At 37.7% G+C, this 17,799-nt stretch overlaps 1 protein-coding gene across 1 annotated transcript in view; it reads right to left on the bottom strand.

Annotated features, from left to right (window-relative positions):
- FAF1 (Fas associated factor 1) overlaps nt 1-17,799 on the bottom strand; it is a 402,771-nt gene that overhangs the window by 45,710 nt on the left and 339,262 nt on the right. Inside the window, exons 16-17 of the mRNA XM_049774743.1 lie at nt 9,356-9,436; nt 7,791-7,868 (exon numbers count right to left, since the gene is read on the bottom strand). Of these exons, the coding sequence (XP_049630700.1) occupies nt 7,791-7,868; nt 9,356-9,436 (159 nt within the window). The remainder of the gene's footprint in view (nt 1-7,790; nt 7,869-9,355; nt 9,437-17,799) is intronic.

The raw sequence follows: 17,799 nt of genomic DNA, 5'->3' as shown, positions 1-17,799 counted from the left end.
GCCTTATGTGCACATGGATCCACCTTTAGTCTCTGGTAGTATATGACTTCAAGAAATCAGCCTACCGATGGGGTGGTGCTGTGGTCCTTCACATCATCATACTGTGTCACCCTAGCATGGACCCATCTGGCATGTTTGGCCAAGTTTCATTAGGAGTGGCCCACAAGCCACCAGAAAGAATGCTGCTTAGGAGAACTCGTTCCCTTGCTCTCTCTATCCCCCTCTCCTGAATCCATCTGTGGAAAACTAGGGGCCAGGAAAGAAGCTTTAATAGCTAAGTGCATACTTTGCATGTAAGAGTCCCAAATTCAATTTTCTTTTTTTTCTTTTTTGGTTTTTGGGTCACACCCAGCAGTGCTCAGGGGCTACTCCTGGCTCCACGCTCAGAAATCACTTCTGGCAGTCTCGGAGGACCATATGGGACACCGGGATTTAAACCAATGACCTTCTGCATGAATGGCAAATGCCTTACCTCCATGCTATCTCTCTGACCCCCACCAAATTAAATTTCTACCAACATATATACATGGTTCCCAGAGCAAAGAGCTGAGAGTACCTCCTGAGTAACACCTGGTGTCCAAAAAAAAAATTTTTTTTTTACAAAAAGGGAGTGAGGGTTGCTACAAAATTGTATTGTTAGGTCATTGCAAAATGCTTCTTGATTTTGAATTAAATCAAGATAGTTATATGAATTATATATGAATTATATATGTATATATATGAATTATATACATTACTTGCTATTAGTTACTAGATCTAGTTGGAGTATATTCACCATATTGCAAAGTTTCTTTTTAAGGGGTATCACAGGAAACATTGCACTAAGGTCTTAGTGCTTAAGAAAAATCTAAGTCCTTTTTTAAGAGAATATCATTTATCTGATATTAGAGACACAATGAAACTTGTAAACAATCATACTTTCCTTTATTTTAGTCCAAGAGTAGCATTTAATTAATTGGACTCACCCAAGCCAATATACAGAAACCTACTCATCACATGCACTTAGTTCTCATGCTGAATTATCTACCATCAAGACATTAAGCTTAACTTCAGTTTTACTTTAATTTGTTGTTTATACTGTTATCACTAACTTTCCCCCACCCCTAGCCCTCAGGTCAAATGGCCAGAAAACAATCCTTAATTTTTTTTTGTGTGTGTGGTTTTTGGGTCACACCCAGCAGTACTCAGGGGTTACTCCTGGCTCCAGGCTCAGAAATTGCTCCTGGCAGGCACGGGGGACCATATGGGATGCCGGGATTCGAACCGATGACCTCCTGCATGAAAGGCAAACGCCTTACCTCCATGCTATCTCTCCGGCCCCACAATCCTTAAATATTTATAAGTAGTAGAAGATATTTAAAAATGACCTCCTTTATATAGTGTTTTTTTTTCATATATCCTAATTTCTCTTATTTTTAGTTCACTAGAACTGAATTAATACTATATGTTAGCCTGAAACTTACTAAGTTTACATGTAAATAGTAAAATAGGAGAGATCTTTGTTGTCATTTTTAAACAAATTTTATTTATTTATTGTTTGTTGAGCCATACCCAGCGGTGCTCAGGGGTTATTCCTGGCTCTGCACTCAGAAATCACCCCTGGCAGGCTGGAGGACCATATGGGTGGTGGGAATCGAGCCAGGTCCTTCCAGAGTTGGCCGCATGCCCTACTGCTGTGCTAACTCTCCGGCCCTGTTGTCATTTGTTTTTTCCTTTAAAACAGTTTTTTTTTTTTTTTTAAAGAGAAGTAAGCCTTTATTTCTAGTTTCACTAATAAAACTGGCTTCTTTTGGTTGTTTTTAGGGGGGATTAGTCAAAGAGACCAAATCCCATATCCTCGTCCGACTCCTCTGACTCTTCCTTGGCAGCAGCCTTGGCAGTTCTTCTTTCACAGCGTTTCACTTTCTCACAGCCAGTGATCAGATCAAAATCTGGCCTTCCTAGATTTTACTGATTTCAATCCAACAGTTTCCACAGGTAAAATAAGGCCACTAAAGAATTTCCTTGTGGGGCCTGAGAGATAGCACAGTGGTAGGGCGTTTGCTTTGCAAGTGACTGACACAGGACCAATGGTAGTTCGAATCCCGGCATCTCACATGGTCCCCTGTGCCTACCAGGAGAAATTTCTGAGCATAGAGCCAGGAGTAACCCTTGAGCACTGCTGGGTATGGCCCCAAAACCAAAAAAAAAAAAAAAAAAAAAAAGGCAAGACAAAAAGAATTTTCCTGTAACCAAGATGATTTGACTATTCAATATTTCATTTTTCTAAAGGATATTCATATACTGGTGTTAATAAAAATAATAAACTACTCTTGTTTCTCAATATAATTATATGGGTTAGGTCAGGATATCTGATTAGAAGGGGATGCAGTGTAACTGAAAAGTCAGGTGACTTGGCTTATGGTCCAGATTATGTCTAACCAGTTTGGTGACCATAGGCAAACTGTATAAAATCTCTGGGTCTCAGTTTCTTCAGAGGTTGCACAATACCAGCTTTTCACAATGAGAAGTTTATTGTATATCAGAATGTTGAAATATGTTAACTGATGCTCCATGGAAAAAAGAATCAAATAAGTATAGGTGAGTGGCTAGAGAGATGGTACAAAGACTAAGGCACTTGTCTTGTATTGGCTGAACTAGCTTTGATCTCAGGTGTCCTGTATTGTCCTCCAAGCACCCCAGGAATGATACCTAAGCAGAGGCAAGAGTAAGCCCTGAGCACAGTTATATGTGGCTAAATCCTTCACCTCCCAAATAAAATTAGTAAATATGGGTAATACTAAATTAAATTAAGTAGTAGTTTATACTTTAATTTCTTAATGGCGGGACTTACAAAAGCCTTATAGTATAATTTTGTGGGGAGTGAGGGTACCTAGTTTAATCTAAATATGCTTTTTGTGGAGCACGTCTATCGACAAGTCTGAGTAATAACTAGTTTGCAAAGTATAACTTCCTCCCTCTACACCCCATCCTCTCACATGTTGACAGTTGGAATATACAATGAGTTATGTAAAGAAACTTATGAGGTCTTTGATAAGAGGAAAGGTATTAAGGACATGTAGAGAGAAATTTGTAGCTCAGGGTAAATCTGGTAAATCACAGAAAGAAAGTACATGTGCTACTAAGCTAAGTGAGCTGTGTACAACTGATTGAGGAACTCAGTCTAGGAGGGAGGGAGGGAGGGAAGGAAAAGTAGAGGAAAAAGAATGAGGGAGATAGAAAATGAAAGAGACACCTTTATATTTTGTGAGCACTGGCCTGAATCGAGCCTCATACATAAGAAGCAAGTGCATAGACAATTCTTTCTTAGAAAAATGTTTTGTGGATTTCTGCATGCATGATTCATATTAACACATATGATGACACATGGCTTTACAATGGGAAGGATATAAGCAAAGGACCATGAATTTTAAACCCCTCCATAAGAATCTTAGCAGTTACTCTATTTGTGACTTCTCAATGGGTTTCATCTCTTACCTCAAAAGACAAAGCTCTAAAAGAGACCTTGTCACTGTTGTAATAGTAAGAAAGCATATGTAAAACACCTACTTGGCTGTGTACTTAATACACAGAAGACATTCCACAAAATATTTTGTATTTTCCATGACTGAGAATATGATGTGTCACAGAGATTAGGTGTAGTGCTGTGCACATTTGTGAAAGGCACTTTTACAACTGTGTGAAAGAACTTTGATTTCCAAATGGTAAAATTTTACACCTTTCAAGATTTGATTCAATATCATTTCTGCAGTGTGGTTCTCAAAACTATAAAAAATTTTTGACTCCCCACCTCCAAACTCCCCAGACATTTCCATTTTTCAATATTATTAGCATTTTATTATCAATTATTATTGATTTTTTCCAATTTTCCCTTTTGGTTCTTGTACAACACCTGGCAGTGCTCAGTGTTTTCTATTGAATGCTCTATGCTAAAGAACTACTCCTGGTGTTGATTGGGGGACCATATGGAGTGCTGGAGATTGAAGCAGGGTCAGCCGTGTGTAAAGCAAGTGCCTGCTGTACTATCTCACTGGTCCTAATTTGCTTTCCTTACTGACACCTTGTATCTTCCCTATTGAAATGTAATCTTTTCATGTGGGAAGCAGACATTTTATTATCCTTTATTTCTCTTTCAGTGTTCAGCACAAGTTATTATTCAAAAACTGTTTGGGCTGAAGAAGCTAGCTCAATATGTTGAACACATGCTTTGCAAGCAAGAGGCCTGGGTATATACCCTGACATTGCATGGAACCCTAATCACAGCCAGGAGTGACCCTAAGTAGCTCTGAGTGCCAAAGATATGATCCCAAGACAAACAAAAAAACCCTAAACCAACCAACAACCAACTAAACAAACAAAAACTCAAAACATTTTGAATAAGGGATAATTAATATCCTTTGACTAATGAAGTTTTCCTCAATCCAAATTAGTCCCGCCATGCTGTTCTATTGCGTATTAGATCGCTTCTTGTTTTTTACCACACACATCTAGAATAAAGTTCTAAATATTTTTCTTCTGAGAAATCATCTAAGGAAGTCATCCGACTTCTCCCTCTTTATTCTTATTTAATTTTAGACAAATTTTATGTATGGGACTGTAATTTTATTTTTGCTATTGATTTTTGTTTTAGGGCCACAGCACACCCTGCTATGCTCAGAATTTACTCTTGGCTCTGTGCTCAGGATTCACTCTTGGTGGGACTCAGGGGACCAGATGTGGTGTTGGGATTGAATCTAGATCAGCTATTTGCATGCAAGGCAAGTACCTTATTTGCTATACTATCTTCCTGGCTGGCTCCCATAATTCTATTTTTAAGAGATTATCAGCTACTAGGATGTAGGGCCCCTTCCTATATTCCTACCCTTATTCTTATCCTTATGTTTATTTGGGTAAACAGTAATTAAAAATACTTGTAAAATACTTAATATAGAAAGTCCTTTAGATTATTATATATGTAGCATAAACTCAGGGAAGGAAAAATCAGCCAAAATGAATTACTTTCTATATTTAAGGGCCTAGTGCAATATGTTATAGGCTATCTCATAATGTCTTTTGCTGGGTAAAGTAAGCCTGAAATGGGCACAGTAAATTTCAGAATTTAATGGTTTATAATGGGGATACCTAAATTACACTTGGCCCCACAGTATACAGAGAGGGAAAGAGAGTGGAGGGAAATGGGAGAAAAACAGTTAAGAAATAACAGGGGCTTTGGGGATGGAATGGTAGAACAGTGGTAGGGTGTTTGCCTTGCATGCAGTTGACCCAGAATGGACAAGGATTCGATCTCTGGCATCCCATATGGTCCCCGAGCCAGGAGTAATTTTTTTTTTCTTTAGTTCAAGCGCAGAGACAGGAATAACCCGAGTGATGCCAGGTGTGACACCAAAAACAAACAAACAAACAAAAAGAATAAAGAAAAGAAAAACAAAAAGAGAAATAACGGGCTAAGGGTTAAAGGAACACAGGTACATTGGAGGTATTAAGGAATGATAAACCTAAATATCCAAACACTAAAATCAATAGACCCAAACTTTAACAATTGAGCCTTTAGGGAGAAGAAATGAACAGACACTTTGACAAAGAAGAAATACAAATGGCCAAAAGACACATGAAAAAATGCTCCACATCACTAATCATCAGGGAGATGCAAATCAAAACAACGATGAGATACCACCTCACACCCCAGAGAATGGCACACATCACAAAGAACGAGAATAAACAGTGTTGGCGGGGATGTGGAGAGAAAGGAACTCTTATCCACTGCTGGTGGGAATGCCGTCTAGTTCAACCTTTATGGAAAGCAATATGGAGATTCCTCCAAAAACTGAAAATCCAGCTCCCATACGATCCAGCTATACCACTCCTAGGAATATACCCTAGGAACATAAAAATACAATACAAAAACCCCTTCATTACACCTATATTCATTGCAGCACTATTTACCATAGCAAGACTATGGAAACAACCCAGATGCCCTTCAACAGATGAATGGCTAAAGAAACTGTGGTACATATACACAATGGAATATTATGCAGCTGTCAGGAGAGATGAAGTTATGAAATTTTCCTATACACGATGTACATGGAATCTATTATGCTGAGTGAAATAAGTCAGAGAGAAAGAGAAAAACGCAGAATGGTCTCACTCATCTATGGGTTTTTAGAAAAATGAAAGACATTCTTGCAATAATAATTTTCAGACACAAAAGAGAAAAGAGCTGGAAGTTCCAGCTCACCTCAGGAAGCTCACCACAAATAGTGATGAGTTTAGTTAGAGAAATAACTACATTTTGAACTGTCCTAATAATGAGAATGTATGAGGGAAATGGAGAGCCTGTTTAGAGTACAGGCGGGGGTCGGGTGGGGAGGAGGGAAACTTGGGACATTGGTGATGGGAATGTTGCACTGGTGATGGGGGGTGTTCTTTACATGACTGAAACCCAAACACAATCATGTATGTAATCAAGGTGTTTAAATAAAAAAAAAATTGAGCCTTTAACATTTAACAAAAAACCTCAAACCAACCAACAACCAACTAAACAAACCAAAAACCTCAAAACATTTTGAATAAGGGATAGTTAATATCCTTTGACTAATGAAGTTTTCCTCAGTCCAAATTAGTCCTGCCATGCTGTTCTATTGCTTGTTAGATTGCAACAAAGCCTCCTGCTTGCAAAGCATGTGCTTAATGTTAAAGGCACCATTAAAAGATTCGTGTCAAGATATCAGGTGGAAGAAGGGATGGGTATTGTGGAGGGGGAAGTGGGAGGGAACTTGAGAATTTTGATGGAGGGAAGTTGACACTGCTGATAGGATTGATGCTGGAAGCATTGTATGCCTAGAACTCAAATGAAAATATCTGTAAATCACTATGCTTTAATTAGAAAAGAAAATGCAGTCTTCATATTCTTAGGATGGAATCATATCCAGTAAGGACAGAGTATTAGGCAACAACAGTTGAAAGAAATTAAAAAACATGGCCAAGTACCTAAGATGATACCAAGTTTTCTTTTTTTTCTTTCTTTTTTTTTTGTGTGTGTGTGTGGGGGTTTGGGTCACATCTGGTGGTACTCAGGGATTACTCCTGGCTCTGCACTCAGAAATCGCTCTTGGCAAGCACAGGGAGATAATATGGGATGCTGGGAATTGAACTGGAGTCTGTCTGGGGTTGGATGCATGCAAGGCAGACGCCCTACCACTGTGCTATTGTTTTGACCCCATAATAGCAAGTTTTCCATACTTTTAAGGGAACACTGGGTCTACATTCTAAAGTGATTAATAGCCGCAGTATTAAATGCAATGGAAATAAGCCCAGTTTCTTTCTTTCTTCTTTTTTGATAATTATGATCATTTTTATTTTACTTTATAAGAACAATGGGGCCACAAGAGGCCATCCTCAGAGTTTATTCCTGGCTCTGTGCTCAGGGATCACACATTACAGTTCTCAGGGAGTCCTATCCTGTGTAGGGATTCAATCAAGTTCAGGCTTTTGCAAGCAGGAAGCCTGGATATGTGACCTGACACTGCATGGTCCCTTATCATAGGCAAGAGTAACCCCTAAGCACAAGGCTGAGTGCCGAAGGTATGACTCCAAGACAAATCATTAGCACCTTAGCCCCAATACTGTCTGTCCCCTTCATTGTGTATGAATTTTTAATTCAGTTAACAATTTAAACTTGAAATGTCAGTAGTCAAAAAATACCAGATAGAAAAGTGGTCAATGATATCCACGAGTGTGATTTGATAAGCCCAGTTTCTGAATAACTTCTGTAAAAATTATATATGCTCTACCTCACGTTCCTCTTCTTGTTCTTTGCGAATCTGTTCCAAACGAAACTGTTCTGCCATCTCTCTCTCCTGAGCTTCTCTCTGTCAATAAAATAGAAAGAGTACGTAAGTATTCAATAAGCATGGGCTTACTTCAAAAGAAAATGAAGAGCTTCTTCCTAGCTTGGCCAAGAGGTTCACTGTAGCAAGGGAAGTGTTTCTTGCTGGAACAAGAAAGGACATAAGCATTAACAAAGCACTGCTTGCTCTGGGTTTCTATTTAAATATCTGGGTAGCTATGAAGAATGTGGCATTAAAGATGTTTCAGAAACCTTCTCTGGTGTTTATTTCTGGCCATTTCGGCTTCCTGGTCTTCTGTTCTCTGGTCTACCATACCACCTCTCTAAATTTCAGGTTCTGTTAACATCAGACTACACAATGAACCCAAGCTCTCTGAATCCTGCTAGTAATAGGTATTTTTCTCCGTCTGCCACTTCTTTTAATCTAGTTCATAGGTGTAATCTCTTCCATGCAACAGTATCCAGCATATTTCCACCTTGTGATTCTCCACAAAAAGATTAAGAATAATTTTCACTGAAATTTCTATTGATTGACTCTAACAGAACTACCACATGGCACTAGAATTTCTTATTTGTGTAGTGACATAATCTATTTTTATCCATACAAGAATTTATCAGGGAGGGGGGGGGGCAGAAACTGTAGCTTTTTCATTTCTTCTCTTGTAATGCCATGTATAGAAGCATCTATTCAAGTATCATTAAATGGATCAGTGATTTTCTTTCTTTCCTTTTTTTGTTTTTTGTTTTTTGGGTCACACCCGGCAGCACTCAGGGTGCTCAGAAATCACTCCTGGCAGGCTCCGGGGACCATATGGGATGCCAGGATTCGAACTACCGACCTTCTGCATGAAAGGCAAACACCTTACCTCCATGCTATCTCTTTGGCCCCCGAATCAGTGATTTTCAATACTAATTGAACAACAGAACTAAAGAGCTTTCAAAATTGCTAGGTTAGTACAGGAGGTACAATACTTCCTTGCACACAGCTAACCCATATTTGATCCCTGGCACTCTATATGGTCTGGTCACTTGACCCTATCTGGAGTGATGCCTGAGCACCACTGAGTGTGACAAAAACAAAAACAAACAAAAATTGTTAGGTTTGAGAGCTAGTACAAGGATTAAGACAATCTTCTTATCCTAGGGATATGGGCCTTTGAGTACTGCTAGGAATAATCTCTGACCACATAGCTGGTGGCAGACGCTACCCCTACCTAATGGTACCATCAGAAGTAGCCTAAATTCACCAATCCACTGTTCCCTCCTCTCAATTGCTAGGTTTTATCACAGATTAAGGGATATAAAACAGATACAAACCCATAGTTGTTTTTATATTTTTATCTTGTCAGAACCATACTTTATAAACCAGGGATAGGATTTTATTCTGTTAATTTTACTTTTTCCATTGCAAACCTAACATTTTTAGGAACCAAAATAATAAAAGGATACTAAGAAAATGAAAGACTAGGACTGAATTCATTAACCCAGAAGTACCTCAACCAAACTTACCTTTGCTCTGTCTGCCTCAAGAGAAAGGCGATAGGCCTCATCTTGCTCTCTCTTCACATTCTCTCTGGCTTCACGTTCATCCTTAAAAAAAATTAAAGTGCATTTTATCAATATTTTTAAAGAAAAAAGGCAAAACAATCCTTTATCTTATATTCCTCTAAGAATTAATTTTAATGAGACAAGGTACTCTTAAAGTATATGGTATATAAACAAGCAAGTTACAATAGGATAAGCACATTATAAAGAAAAATATCTGAATTCTAGTTCTGAGCAGGTACAAATAGTGTAATGAAAACGTTATCAAACCTCTCTAGATTTCAGTTCTACTGTAAAACAAAATATTTGTCTCATACACTGTATGGTGAGTTAATGTAAAAGTATATAAATTGACTAGCAATTTACCCAATGCAGTCTATTTGATATAATCTGTCATATCCTCTTTTCTCCAAGACAAATTTAGAGTTTATCAGCATCAGGATTGGGTATTGGGAGAGAAAAAAAAAAATCCCCTGATCTGCACAGAAAGAGGCTGACGGCAAAAAAACCTATTTTATTTATACCAGTAAAGCTTGGTTGTCAAACGAATATATCCCCACACCATTCATACTCATGAGGAGTGGATAGGCATAATTTACCTAAGTTGAAAATCTTTTAGAATATTCTTAACTCCTGAAGGGACAGACCATCTGCCTACATTTAAGTCATGATTTCATATGAAACTAATTGTTGGTTCATGGGCTGAGAGATAACTCAACAGGCTGGAACATAAGCTTTACATGTCGGAGCTCCAGATTCAATTCCCACTACTATAGGATTTCTTGAGCATTCTGTCAGGAGATATCCCTATCAATGTTAGGTATGACCACCCCAAATCAATAAAAATGAGGCAAAACAAAATGTTAAAGGTTAATTCAACTACTAGAATTTCTCATTTTAAATTCTGGAGTATAACTAATAAATATGAACTTTAATGTGTACTACTTTAATATAACTACTTATAGATAGTAGGATGGATAATTTCCTTTTTTTAATGAATTATATAAAATCATCAATATTGAAAGGTTTTGATCTATAAAAACAAAAATGTCATAAAATTTAACATTTATTTTAAGTATTTGGGCCACACCTGGTGACGTTCAGGGGTAACTCTTGGCTATGTGCTCAGAAATTGCTCCTGGCTTGGGGGACCATATGGGATGCCAGGGGATTGAACCGCGCTCGGTCCTGGGTCAGCTGCATGCAAGACAAATGCCCTACAGCTGCACCATCATTCCGGTCCCAACAATGTTTTTTTTTTTTTTAATTAAATTAGCAGTGCTTTAAATTTCATGTTTGTGTCAATATGTTTTTCTCATAAACTCAGGTCTGCCATTCGTGTTCTCTCTAATGTCTATTAAAGCTTAATGTACTTTCAGTTTTAATGATTCAAATAATTCTTTTTCTTCCTTGGCTTTTCGGGGCCACACCCGTTTGATGCTCAGGGGTTACTCCTGACTAAGCGCTCAGAAATTGCCCCCGGCTTGGGGGGACCACATGGGACACCCGGGAATCGAACTGCAGTCCTTCCTTGGTTAGCGCTTGCAAGACACCTTGCCTCTAGCGCCACCTTGCTGGCCTGATTCAAATAATTCTATAATCTCTAGTTATAATCAGGAAATTGCATAGAATTCAATAAAATATAAGGAAGAATTAGATGTTGCTGGTTTGAAGCTGCTATGCTATCTATGATTGAAACAAAGTATCAGAAATATTGCTTAACTCCAGAGACTACCTACAGTACAAATAATTCACATGTGATGATTATACATAAACAAAAGTGGGATAAAAAAAACTGCTTGGATGGACCAAAATGTGGAGGTACCTAAGTGAAAGAAACCAGGCACAGGGGGCCGGAGAGATAGCATGGAGGTAAGGCGTTTGCCTTTCATGTAGAAGGACGGTGGTTCAAATCCTGGCATTCCATAAAGTCCCCTGTGCCTGCCACGAGCAATTCCTGAGCCTGAGTAACCCCTGAGCTTTGCCGGGTGTGACCCCCCCCCCAAAAAAAAAAGAAACCAGATACAAAGTCACATATTTTTTTGGTTTGGGGGCCACACTCGGCGGTGCTCAGGGGTTACTCCTGGCTATATGCTCAGGAATAATTCGTGGCAGGCACGGCGACCATATGGGATGCCGGAATTTGAACCAACCACCTTTGGTCCTGGGACGGCTGCTTGCAAGGCAAACGCCACTGTGCTATCTCTTCAGCCCCACAAAGTCACATATTTTACCTGAAAACAACAACCTTGCTCAAAATTAGAGGTAAATCATATGATCTTAGTAGCTGTAGTGCTAGTAATTAAATAACAACAAAGCTCTTTATAGTGGAAAAGGGGAGATAAAAGTTTTTTTCTTTCTTCACTTAAAGTATAAATGACACTTAAAAGACAAGCTAAATGGCAATCAGAAAAATACTGACTTTAGCCATGGCTGTGTGGCAGTGGGACTGGACATTCATATTCTAACCAAATAACTTGGGATTCTAGTCACTATCCTTAATTTGACACATCCTTTATTTAGGTCAGGGATTTCAGAAATAAACAGGCTTGTTTTAAGTGCTAGACTTGCCAAATAATTTACGTGGCACTGTAGGATTTTAGAGAAAATTCTTTTGAAAAGGTTCTTCAACTCTTTTACATGGGGATGGGGTGGGAAGAGGGAGCTACATCCAACAATCCTCAGGGGTTACTCCTGGCTCTGCATTCAGTAATTGTTTCTGGAATTGTCAGCGACCATAGGGATGCTGGGATGGAACTCAAGTTGGTAGCACAAATGGCAAGCATCCTACCCACTGTACTATTATAGTCCTGGTCCTTGACTTCTTTTAACTGATCAATTTTATCCTAAAATTGGAAAAATACCTCATTACTAGATTCTTGGAAGTTGAAATAAGATGATGAATATATCAGTTAGCATAATATCGAGGACTAGAATAGGTTTTGATAAATGTTACTGTTATTCTCACCAATCTAGATGAGAATCAATCTATTCCAGGGGTCTCAAATTTGTGGCCTGTGGGCCGTCTGCGGCCCTCCATACAACATTTTGTGGACCTGCCCTAGAGGAATCTTTTTTTGTTTTGTTTCCGTTGCTTGGGTCACACCCCCCAATGTTCAAGGCTTACTACTGACTTTGCCTCCTGCAGCCCCCAGGTAGATTGAGTTTGAGACCCCTGATCTATTCCCTTTAATAACTGTATAACCTCCAGGTCAAGCAGTTCAAGTTCTCTGAATTTATTAAAAGAACTTTCTCTGCAGGACCTGAGACAAATCACTGTTTAGTGAGGATCTATGTTTTTGTATGTAAATGGGCAGTGGTGAATGAAGAGAAGGTTGATAGATAAAATGGTATGAACATGACACTCCAGTGTCTGAGCATCTTCTCACTGTTCCCTGGCTGACAGTTATATCAAACTACTGTCAATGTGGCAATGTAGTCTAGAAACAAAATGAAAACATCAGAGGTCTCAAGCATAGACTAAATGCCACATATAATTCAAAAGAAAAATAGTACTATACTGTACAAAAAATTGTGAGAATTGAACAGAAGAGTACATAGTAAAACTCTGAAATGTACTAAGGGATCCATACTAGTAGCAATTTTATTAAAAGAATTAGATATTACAGAAATGGCTTTGTCCACTTCACGATAATCCTTTTACTATCCCTGGAATCTTAACATTTGTGGAAATCTGAATGGAATAGGACGTGATGGCATTAAACAAAGTCAATCAGGAGAATCAAATACTGAATCATTTCATTCATATGTGTAATATAAAGAAAGCAAGCAAGCAAAGGAACAGCCAACACCAGACCAAAATAAACCTTTGAATCGTAAGTGCTGAACTGAGATTATCAGAGGGGAGAGAAGAAGAAGTAGAGAGGGGGCTATGATGGAGGGTCACTCCTGATCTGATAGTGGATCTGGTATGCTAACAGACATTTAGAGTGGTGTAAACTTGTACTTATAAAATAGATGATGTTCTTTTTTCGTTTTTGTTTTTGGGTCATACCAAGCAGCGCCCAGGGGTTACTACTGGCACTGTGCTCAGAAATTGCTCCTGGCAGGCTCAAGGGACTATATGGGATGCTGGGAATCGAACCAGAGTTCGTCTGGGGTTGGCTGCGTGCAAGGCAAATGCCCCACTGCTCACAATTGCTCCAGCCCCGTAGATGGTATTCTGAACCAATTTTACCCCAAAATTTCTTTGGCCTCATTTAATTTACTATGGCAGTTTTCCTTTTGTAAAAAATTCTCATTTCCTTGTTAATCAAAGCTTCCATTAAGTGTCCGCAAAGGAAGATGTAGTATTACTGAATAGCCCTGTCTATATATTTCTTATACTTTCAATCCTTTTAAGTATTACGTTTCACAGTTTACAAAGCACTTGCACATATGATATGCACAATAATTAGTCTGACTGGGAAGGAATTTTATTTCCATTAAAGATGAGGAAACTGAGATTCAGAAAGGTTAAGTGATTTTACTAGGTTCACACAGCCTGTTAGAATGTAAGTGACCTGTTAATTCTCTAAAGCTCTCTCTGCCTTCGTTTATTGTGTTTTCCACCTCTTAAATTTCTCCTTTAAGCACTGTATACATAGTCTCTTGAAGCAATTTAGGATAGTCAAAGAATAATTTGGGGTGGGGAGTACAAAAAAATAAACTGTTTCTACTTGCTGAGTTAAAACAAGTACAAGTGTATTTTATTGTACCTCATTATCTAAGGGCTCTTCCTAGAAAGACGGTAAGAAATGTATGTGTACATCTTCAACCTGAACATTATACTGCAGAGTTTTCATCATCTATTTATGTCAAAGTCTCTCTTCAGACCCTAATCAAATTGAGAGCACGGAGCTTTGTTTATTTCTGTAAACCAAGTCCCGAGCAATATAGGTCCTATGAAGATCCTTAAAAATGGAACAAACTGAATCAAATGAACATTTGATTCCAGATACACCTGCATTAACTGATTTGCTCCTAAAATAATTAATTGCCTGCTAGTGTTCAAAACCAGTGATATGGGAAAGATGACAAGCCTGAATTTAACACTTTTTTCAGGAGTAGGATAAACTGATAGCCCTGAAATGAAATACTGGATAAAAATGTTAGATTAATTTATCTTTAAATACCAACTATTTACATTTTAAAACTGAGATTTTTCAATATTTCCCACTATAAGTCTATAAAAACAGAGAGATAAATTCACAGACAGCTGGTAACTTCCAAGTCCTGCCTGCAATTGCCTTGCTGGCTAGAATGTAAGTCTCTGGAATTTCCTGTGAAGATGTTTAGAAAAGATTCTTTTTCAGTCTGGATAGAAGTGGTATGTGAGAGTAGGCTGAAAAGCTGGATTTAGGTTTTCTTTGTGAATTTCTCTAATGGTGTCTACTTTAGAGAAAGTGGACTAACTTGAGAGTTTATTGGGTTAAACCAATCAAGAGAATCAATGTAACTATGTGGTAACCAGGAAGAAGATTGTATATTTTCCAAGCTGGATGCAACATCTATCATATCTTGCTTAATTATGGTTTTAGCTTCTTGATGTTCTCTAATTCCCAGGCTCTCCTGAAAAGGTTTATCCCTTCATTCATTTACACATTTATATATAAATACAGCATACGAATTATATTAGGAGCTGAAAATAGTAAGGTCAGTAAGATATTTTTTTCCTTCTTATTAGCTGTATAAGCTTAAAGATATAGATATATTTTCAGAAAGGGAGGCAATATATGAGGGTTTATTATGGAATAGTCATTTTACATCTGCTAATTTAATTTCATCCCCATAATATTTTAATGAGATATTATTTCCATTTAGCAAGTGGGGAAAGTAAAACTCAAATTTGCTACAAAATTTCCTTGTAGTAAAATTAAAAAAAAAAAAAAAAGAACAAAAATCAGGCTTATATTTCAATCTGTTTTTGGACTCCATGTCTTTTCTACTAAACCAGTCATTCACAAATCATAAGGTTCATTACATGGAAAACCTAGGATAACACAAGATAGATTCTCTGGCCCACTTATGTAATCTAAAATTAGTAGATCTAGCATTTAAGTTAAAAAAAATCTGTTTTAAAATATCACATTTTAAAAAAGCACCATATCTCAATGAGAAACAAAAACATTAAAACAATGTAAGTACTTTCATAAAGGTAGAATGATGTACATATAGCAGAGATATCAGAATTAGTCTCCAAAAATCTCAAATTCTAATCATATCAATTTCCTTTGTAAGGGAATAATCACTATCCTATAAAAGGTTCTAACTCTACAGTAGAGTAGAGAAGTACCATCTAGAGTATATTTTTTTCAGTCCCTTTCTCCTCCTTTTCCTCTTTTAACACCTTTTGCCTTAACTAAATTATTTCTCTTTTTCTATGTGTTCTTCGTCCTATTTCACATTTCCACATTTTTAAATGTATTTCCTCCTTAATTCAAATAACTACATTCTATATTTTATTCATTCATTCATTTTTTTTTTTTTTTTGGTTTTTAGGTCACACTCGGCAGTGCTCAGGGGTTACTCCTGGCTCCACGCTCAGAATTGCTCCTGGCAGTCTTGGGGGACCATTTGGAATGCTGGGATTCGAACCACTGTCCTTCAGCATGCAAGACAAACACCCTATCGCCATGCTATCTCTCCGGCCCCTTTATTTAATTTTTTAAACTTAGTTTAAACTATTACTATTAGTAGTATGTTTTATTATTTTAGAAAGTATTTTGTAATAACTACATGCCAGGTACCAATCTAAATGCCTTACACTGTTTCAGTTAATTTACTCACATTAAGTACTAACTGAAGAAACTGAGTCATGAAGAGATTAAGAAATAAGAGATTTTTCTAAAGATTACACAGCTTAACCACTAATTATTTTTAGGGGGGGGGGGAATCAAACTCAGTGGTGCTCTGAGGTTACTCCTGGCTCTGTGCTCAGGAATCACTCCTGGCAGGCTCAGAGGATCATATGAGATGTTGGGAAAGACCTGGGAATCCAGATCAGCTGTGTGCAGGGCAAACACCCTACCCGATGTGCTTCCAGCCCCAATTAACCAGTAGTTTATAATTGCCTCATCCCCTCATTTCTCAACCAGGGATCATATGACCCCCAAAATATTCTAAAGGGGTTACAGCTAGTCAGTAGGACAAGGAAGGGCCATAGGACGAAAACAAGGTATGAAGGGGGTATGATCATGAAAACACTGGGATATATTGTTTTAATTTACTCATTTCTTACACTTCCAAACAAATTTTCTTCCATTACATTGTTTTTTTAATTTTTTATTTCTTTGTTGGGCCACAGCTGATGATGTTCAGGGTTTACTCCTGGCTATGCACTTAGAAATCGCTTCTGTCTTAGGGGGATCATATGGGACGCTGGGGGATTGAACCGCAGTCTGTCTTACGCTAGCGCAGACAAAGCGGATGCCTGACTGCTTACGCCACCACTCCAGTCCCTACACTGTTCTTTTTAGTCCCTGACTTGACCTTAATTGTTTCACATACTGAGGTTTCTTGTCTAGATATAAGTGGCAAGTTCTCTGAAACAGAAGCCAAGTTATCCAGTATAACTTGGCAACTGGTAGATACTGAAAGAATTTTTGTTGAATTGAATGCAAAGCAAGGATTTTACTAGGGAAACCATAGTTAGTAATTACAAAGAATGCACACGTGAGTGAAGAGTGGGGAATTCCTTCGATATGGAGTGAGAGACTGACTGGGAAGGTATTTGTCAAACAGTTCTTTCTTGACAGATGACTGTCATTTTGAGAAGCAAATATGAAAGGGCTCTTAACTGTATGAAGGATTATTCTTCATGGTTGGCTGGTCCTGACTTTCAAAGTGAAATCCTGTAGTTCAATCTCTCAGTAAATAGAAATTAGATAGGTACAGCTACACATTTAAAACTGATATTTGGATTAAAAAGCTGTATAGGTTTTACACTTTTTCCAGATACGAGATGTTCACAAACATTTTGGGTTGGTTGCAAGACTGAATATTTTTGCTTTGCACAAATAAACTAGTTCAGGACTATAAAGTTTATGTTCTTTGCCAGTTATAATTGAAATAGATGCTGTAAATACAACTCCATTGGTTGTATTCTTTGCATCTTTTCCCCCTAAGTCAACCCTTTTTAATAGAACAGTATATTATAATATATAATATGAATTTATATATAATATATAATTAATATATAACTATTAATATATAATAATATAACATTATACTAGCAGAATAGTATATTTACACAGATGGATCATATATATGAAAAAGAGAATTTAAGGAAACAGTTTTCTAGCAAAAGTGTACAAAAAAAATTACTGAAAATAGAAAGTGAGGACCAGAGAGACAGTGTAGTAAGTACTTGCCTTGCATGCAGCAAGCCCAGGTTTAATCCCCAGCCC

This window comes from Suncus etruscus, chromosome 6, assembly GCF_024139225.1.
Source record: "Suncus etruscus isolate mSunEtr1 chromosome 6, mSunEtr1.pri.cur, whole genome shotgun sequence".
NCBI classification, from domain to species: Eukaryota; Metazoa; Chordata; class Mammalia; order Eulipotyphla; family Soricidae; genus Suncus; species Suncus etruscus.
Note: the sequence above shows the minus strand (reverse complement) of the source record. Positions and strands in the feature narration are given on the sequence as shown.